This window comes from Bison bison, unplaced genomic scaffold, assembly GCF_000754665.1.
Source record: "Bison bison bison isolate TAMUID 2011002044 unplaced genomic scaffold, Bison_UMD1.0 scf7180017864360, whole genome shotgun sequence".
Lineage (NCBI taxonomy): Eukaryota > Metazoa > Chordata > Mammalia > Artiodactyla > Bovidae > Bison > Bison bison.
In genome coordinates this window covers 626792-634824 of record NW_011494932.1, presented here as the reverse complement: position 1 = coordinate 634824, position 8033 = coordinate 626792, and the positions used below count along the sequence as shown (strand labels likewise).

Genomic DNA, 8033 nt, shown 5'->3' with positions numbered 1-8033 from the left:
TATCTATCAGATCTAGTCCCTTAAATCTATTTCTCACTTCCACTGTATAATCATAAGGGATTTGATTTAGGTCATACCTGAATGGTCTAGTGGTTTTCCCTACTTTCTTCAATTTAAGTGTGAATTTGGCAATAAGGAGTTCATGATCTGAGCCACAGTCAGCTCCTGGTCTTGTTTTTGTTGACTGTATAGAGCTTCTCCATCTTTGGCTGCAAAGAATATAATCAATCTGATTTCGATGTTGACCATCTGGTGATGTCCATGTGTAGAGTGTTCTCTTGTGTTGTTGGAAGAGGGTGTTTGCTATGACCAGTGCATTCTCTTGGCAAAACTCTATTAGTCTTTGCCCTGCTTCATTCCATATCCAAGGCCAAATTTGCCTGTTACTCCAGGTGTTTCTTGACTTCCTACTTTTGCATTCCAGTCCCTTATAATGAAAAGACATCTTTTTTAGGTGTTAATTCTAAAAGGTCTTGTAGGTCTTCATAGAACCGTTCAATTTCAGCTTCTTCAGCATTACTGGTTGGGGCATAGACTTGGATTACTGTGCTATTGAATGGTTTGCCTTGGAAACAAACAGAGATCATTCTGTCGTCTTTGAGATTGCATCCAAGTACTGCATTTCAGACTCTTTTGTTGACCATGATGGCTACTCCATTTCTTCTAAGGGATTCCTGCTTAGTAACAAGTAGGTGCCAATTTTTAAGAATGAAAAGTATCATCAAAATGTATACTTTAATGGCTCTATAAATTTCAAATAACAATAAGAGAGTTCTTTGTATTCTTTAAGCAACAGTCTACATCAGGAGACATTTTTTTTCTTCATTTTCCAGAAAAGCATGTATCTAAGAAGACTTTAATACCACAAAAACAACATTTATCACCAAATTATAGCAAATCTGCCCAGCAGATAAAAATTACATATACTTAAAAATTCCTGATTTTGCTGAAGACAAAGCAGTATTATTTTACCTAAATTTTGATAAGATTTTCAATAAAAGCCAAATTTAATGAGGACTAAATTATTATTTCCACATAAAGCTAGTCTTGCCTGCATCTTACAATAAATTACCATGAAACTGAGTTGGTGCTATTTTTAATTCTGCTATATGATTTTAGCTGACAGCCTGTTTTCTGTATACATGGGAGAAAATTTTTCACTGTTTTCAAAGCTCCTTTTGGATCATTTAACCCTCATGTCTTTATCCTAAGGCCTAAATTTAGTGAAAGTGATAAAACTTAAATTTAATCATTTGTTCAGTAAGTATTTATTAAGAGTCTGGTATAAAGACCTCCTCTTATGCAGAGGAATATAACTGTACTTTCCCCAGAATTCTAAAAAGAAGTGATGGGAAGACACTCAGGAGTGGCCATCCGTCTATGACTGTATCTCTCCTCTGCAGGACTGCTGATGGTCATTCTCCCTACAATCAATAAGCCCATTTGTCTCATAATTCACTCAGTTAGTTTAGTCTCCCTTCTCTACTATTTGTCTTGTTATTCATAAACATCTTTCAGCTTTTCTCTTTTGGAAATTGCCAGATTTCTCCATTTAACGAATCCTATACATAATGAAAATGTTATTTAGGTTTCTGTGCCAGAGAAAAGTTATTTACCTGAATTAAGAATTTGAGCATAGCTGCAGGCTACCCGAAAAAGACATGTAAATGAAAAAGCACTTCCACCATGAAGAGGAAAATGCAGAAAACGTTGTAGAACATTTTCTGCCTTTATTTCTCCACAAAGAAATTTCATTATTTACACACTATGTATAGAGCAAGATAGACATTTGAAAGATAAAATAAAGACAAAAGGCACTGAATTTATGGGAAAATAATTATTTAAAAATGCAGTGGGTTGAGATTATTGCCTTTGTGTTTAATCTGCTCAGTTCTGTGAAAATAGAAAGGTGAAAGATGTAAGGTTAACTGGGAGAAAAACGCTAATTAAATAAGGATGGGACAAAGTAAATTAACGCGCAATAAAAGATATTAAAGGACTTCAATACAGAGCATTTGCCTAAGAAAGAACAAATAAAAAGCACAGCTCTAATTATTTGAAAGGTGACCATCAAAAACAGGTTTTAAACCACAAAGCCTTGTATAATTCTCAAACAAATGTACTTGTCTGCAACAAGACTGTTAGATCAAGTGTGCAGACTACAAAAGTGAATACTTTTGACGTGACGTGCACATTTGGGGCTGATCTAACTGAACCAGACACAACCTGGAAGAGGACGGCCGGAGTGCCAACTGCTTCTCAGACTTGACCGTGACCTCAGGGCTGACCCGCACTGGTCACGGGCAGTGGTGTGGCCCCTAGACCTGCCTCCCCATTTCAGTCCTGGCCACCCTCCATGCAGCCTGGTTCCTCCAGCACATCGGTGCAGACACACACTCACACAGACACACAATGCTTACTCATACTCTGACACAAATGCCTCACGGATTCACATACTGATACACAGACCCACGGACTCACTCATCACTCACACTCTCACAAATACTCACACACTGACACACTCATATACACACTCACGTGCACTGATAGACACTTAGACACACTCACATGCACTGATACACACTCACACAAAGACACACACCAATACACACACTCACACACACCCTCCCTTTGCTGCTTGCCCTGCAAGTCCCTGAACAGGTTCCCTGCTCACTGCTCAGCCCAGGTCCTGGAGCCCCAGCTCCTCCAGGCTCAGCCACAGCCCTCAATTCAGTTCAGTTCAGTTCAGTCGCTCAGTCGTGTCCGACTCTTTTCAACTCCATAGCCTGCAACACGCCAGGCTTCCCTGTCCATCACCAACTCCCAGAGCCTACTCAGACTCACGTCCATGAGTCGGTGATGCCATCCAACCATCTCATCCTCTGCCGTCCCCTTCTCCTCCTGCCCTCATAGAGTTGCAAAGATTCAGATGCAGCTGAGGGACTAAACAAACAAGCAAGGGCTGGGATGGGCAGATCTCCAGTTTCAATAAACTCCCAGGAAATCTTGATAATGAGAATCCTAGGACCATGCCGTGTGAACCACTGGACCATGAGACCAGAAACAGTTAAAAGGAACGTTGGTGCAAAGATGCTTTGTCATATTTAACACTTTTATTTTCACCTCAAATGGCATAGTAGATACTCTTCTTTCCATCTTTGGGGTCCTGGAAATATTAGCAGGTAGTCCTGCAGATGAGGTGTTACCTGCATGTGACTTCACTGGTGATTTAAAGTATTGTAGTTCTGAGAAACATTCAAAACATTGAAATGTAAAAAGCAAAAGCTGGAGTCGTGTTGTGTCCCTTCCCAGAAATGTCAAGGACTTCTAGAGACATGTCATGGAAATTGGCTTGAGATTCTGATTGTTGTTAGGAAAGCTTTCAAAACTTTCATAAATTATATGTCGAAACTCATATACCTAATAAAAATTATTTTCAATATATGCTGTTGTTGCTTCTATACATTTTTTCTATGAATGCTGGCATTCTGTTTCTAGAAGAAAAGGGTTTTTTTAAGAAAGCTGTGAGTCTCAGCAATGCTTTTTTGTCATTATAGTAGCCCTGGGCTTCCCTGGTGGCTCAGTGGTAGAGAATCTGCCTGCCAATGCAGAAGTCGCAGGTTCAATCCCTGGGTTGGGAAGATCCCCTGGAGAAGGAAATGGCAACCCACGCCAGAATTCTTGCCTGAGAATTCCGTGGACAGTGGAGCCTGGTGGGCTACAGCCCATGAAGTTGCAGAGTCAGACACAATTTAGCAACTAAACAACATCATAGAGTGAATGGGAAGGTTCATTTTCTAGATTTATTTCTAGATTCCTGAGGAAAAGCCCACCACCCAAACCAGGCCGCATGAGAATCTACTCTCTCCTCGATGTATGCAGGCGCAGTGACTAACATCACAGAGAACCATCCCTGAAGGATTCTAACCATTCCTTTTGCAAAGAAAAACCACTTTTGTGATTGGAACATGGGAACTGTTGTTTTTAGGAGAATAGTGCTCTGTGGGAGATTGTGTGTTCTTTTTATTTTCTAACAATATTCCATGGTCTTCATAAAGTAAAAATAAATGACAAATTTGGCTTGCCATCTCATTGATCAAACTCGTTCTTGATGCTAAGGCAGAGTGACCCAGCACAGGAAGGAAGTGTTAGCCAGGTTTGATGGCATTGGCCATGGAGCAGAGAAGTTGGTGCTCAAATCCCTAGAGTCAAGAAACCTTGTCACAGATGACGTTGTTATGGGGATTTAAAATGCCAAGGCAAGGGCTGGAATGTCATCCACAGAGAACAGCAAGAACTTTAAAGGAAAGCTATATTAAATGGCTCTAGTACAGAATTATGCTACATGAAAAGTCAGAAATTCCTATTTTATCAAGACCATGGAATATTGTTAGAAAGTAAAAAGAACCCACAGTCTCCCACAGAGTTCTATTCTCTGGTCAGATGTCAATAGAAAGCTCTTATTCAATTTCTGTGAATCGATTTGGGGGCTTGGCCCCAAATTTCTAACCTCATACTCCTTTGGATACAAAAATAGTTAGAACTCTTTGCCTCCAATTCTGTCTTGGTGCTGACCCATGCTAGGATATCCTTAACCATCTCGCCCACCTAGGTCTTATATTAAGTTCAAATTCATCCATGTTTGTGGAAGCATTTGATACTACAAGACTCTGTGAGGTGTGAGATACTCTTATGTTTTCAGCAAAGGAAAAACACAGATACAAAGAAGTTGCAGAGTAACGGCAGTAAAAAGAGAGTGATCTAATTAATATCTTTAGGCAATTGGAGCTTTCTAAAGGGGAAAGTTATTTTCAATATCCTATCCCTAATTTTTTAAAGTAAGGATGGCCCTTACTTTAAAAACTTCTGATGTTTGTAGAAAAAAAAATGGTTGTTCTTTTGTTGATCTGTGATCCACGGCAGTTCAGAATGGCTCGAGGATCAGACCTTCTGTCTGCACAAACCAACGTTACATTCAGGAAGACATTCGTGTGTTTAGTTTGACGTTTTCCAGCTATTCACTTAAGTATTTTTACTTTATATTTAATTAAATATTATATACTTCATAATTTTTATATTTAATATTTAAATTAAGTACGTTCTCTCCCCAAACTAAATCAATCTTAAGTATACTGGATAGTAAACAAATCTTCTCAGTCTATTCTTTATAAATAAGATAAATTACATAGGGATAATTTAAAATATCTTTAATATACAATAGATACAATGTTATAATGTCAAATCATGGGCAACAGTCATGGAGACTGTTTTATTTCACTTCTTGAATACAGCTTTCTAGCTTTCTTAAAGTGGATTTTTAAGGCTCACCACTTGCCGGGGTAGTTGGTTCAGGAAGCAGTCCTCTTCGTTCTTCCCAGGCAGCCTTGGCTGACTCTGATGGCCTGTGCTTCTTTTCAGAGCTGGAAGCTGAGGAGTGGTGCAAACACCTCTGCATGGAGTGTCTGGGGACCCGGCTCAATGACATCAGCCTCGGGGAGCCCGATCTCCTGGCGGCAGGAGTGCAGAGGGAGCAGAACGGTAAGTGTGCGGCTCCGTCCTTCCCTTTAAAGTGCACGGGGAGTTGTCGAACTTTGGAACTGAAAGGACTTCAGAAATGTTTTGGACCAATCCTTTTTTTAAAAAAAGTCAGTTTTAATTGGAGGATAATTGCTTTACAATATTCTGTTGGCTTCTGCCGTGCAGCAACGCGAATCAGCCACTAGTATACATGTGCCCCCTCTCTCTTGAACCTCCCTCCCAGCCCCCACTCCATCCCAGCCCTTCAGGTTGTCCCAAAGCACCAGGTTGAGTTTGGGGACAAGCACCCATATTATACAGCAACTTCCCATTAGCTCTCTGTTTTACATACGGTGATGAATAGGTTTAAATGCTAGTCTCTCAATTTGCTCCACCCCCTCCATCCCCCACTGTGTCCAAAGTCTGTTCTCTATGTCTCTGTCCCTGCCCTGCAAATATGTTCATCATTACTATCTTTCTAGATTGCATAGCTATCCATTAATATACTAAATTTGTTTTTCTCTTTCTGACTTACTTCATTCTGTATAACAGGCTCTAGGTTCATCCACCTCACTAGAACTGACTCAAATGCCTTCCTTTTTATTGCTAAGTAATATTCCATTGTATGTATGTGTCATAGCTTCTTTATCCATTCGTGTTTGTTGGACATTGAGGTTGCTGCTATATCCTAGCTGTGTAAATAGTGCTGCTATGAACACTGGGGTACATCAGACCAATCCTTTAGAGGAAAGTATACTGATCCACCTCAGCTATTAAGGGTCTGTCTCAAGACTGCATACCACCTAGAAAAATGCTAAGGTAAAGCCCAGGTCCCCTACATTCTTGCTCTGTGACATTGCCATTTATTTCAATAAACAATCAATACATTAACTCACTGTACATAAGGTTTTTAATGAACAGTAGTAGTCCTACATTTCTTCTTAAAGCATTGTCATAGATTTGGAGTCTACATAAACAATCTTGACTTATGTTGTTTTTCAGTAGATTTTAGGGAATGGGGAGAATATTATGTCTTTGCTCAGGCTGCCATAACAAAATACCACAGACTGGGTGGCTTGGACAACAGGAGTTAACTCCTCACAGCTTCGGAGGCCAAGTTCTTGCTGTGGATCCATGTGGGAGAGGGAGAGAAGAACAAGCTGTCTCCTGTCCTTCCTTACAAGGGTGCTAATTCATTATGAGGATCCCATCCTCATGACTTCCTCTAAACTTAATTACTCCCAAAGGCTCCATCTCCTATCCTACCACCTTGGGAGTTAGGGCTTAAACCTATGAATTTAGGGAGACACAGTTCAGTCTATAGCAACAGTTCATTTCAGTTCAGTTGCTCAGTTGTGTCCAACTCTTTGCAACCCCATAGACTGTATAGCACACCAGGCCTCCCTGTTCATCAACAACTCCTAGAGTTTACTCATTCATGTCCTTTGAGTCAGTGATGCCATCCATCCATCTCATCCTCTGTCATCCCCTTCTCCTCCCGCCTTCAATCTTTCCCAGCGTCATGGTCTTTTCCAACAAGTCAGTTCTTCACATCAGGTTGCCAAAGTTTTGGAGTTTCAGCTTCAGAATCAGTCCTTCCAATGAATATTCAGGACTGATTTCCTTTAGGATGGACTGGTTGGATCTCCTTGCAGTCCCAGGGTCTTCTCCAACACCACAGTTCAAAAGCATCAATTCTTTGGTACTCAGCTTTCTTTATAGTCCCACTCTCACATCCATACATGACCACTGGAAAAACCATAGCTTTGACTAGACGGACCTTTGTTGGCAAAGTAATGTCTCTGCTTTGTAATAAGCTGTCTAGGTTGGTCATAACTTTTCTTCTAAGGAGCAAGCATCTTTTGATTTCATGGCTGCAGTCACCATCTGCAGTGATTTTGGAGACCAAAAAATATAGTCTCTCACTGTTTCCAGTTTCCCCATCTATTTGATGAAGTAATGGGACTAGACGCCATGATCTTAGTTTTCTGAATGTTGAGTTTTAAGGAACTTTTTCACTCTCCTCTTTCACTTTCATCAAGAGGCCCTTTAGTTCTTTGCTTTGTCAGAAGGGTGGTGTCATCTGCATATTTGAGGTTATTGATATTTTTCCCGGCAATCTTGATTCCAGATTGTGCTTCATCCAGTCCAGCATTTCTCATGATGTACTCTGCTTGTAAGTTAAATAAGTAGGGTGGCAATATACAGCCTTGACTTACTCCTTTCCCAGTTTGGAACCAGTCTGTTGTTCCATGTCCAGTTCTAACTGTTGCTTCTTGACCTGCATACAGATTTCTCAGGAGGAAGATCAGGTGGTCTGGTATTCCCATCTCTTTCAGAATTTTCTGTTTGTTGTGATGCACACAGTCAAAGGCTCTGGCATAGTCAATAAAGCAGAAAGAGATGATTTTCTGGAATTCTCTTGCTTTTTCAATGATCCAGCAGATATTGGCAATTTGATCTCTGGTTCCTCTGCCTTTTCTAAATCCAGCTTGAACATCTGGAAGTTCACAGTT

The 8033-nt window shown here is 40.4% G+C and overlaps 1 protein-coding gene across 1 annotated transcript in view; it reads left to right on the top strand.

The window, feature by feature from the left end:
* DOK6 (docking protein 6) overlaps positions 1-8033 on the top strand; it is a 193480-nt gene that overhangs the window by 97548 nt on the left and 87899 nt on the right. The window contains exon 4 of the mRNA XM_010855226.1: positions 5419-5538. Within this exon, the coding sequence (XP_010853528.1) occupies positions 5419-5538 (120 nt within the window). The remainder of the gene's footprint in view (positions 1-5418; positions 5539-8033) is intronic.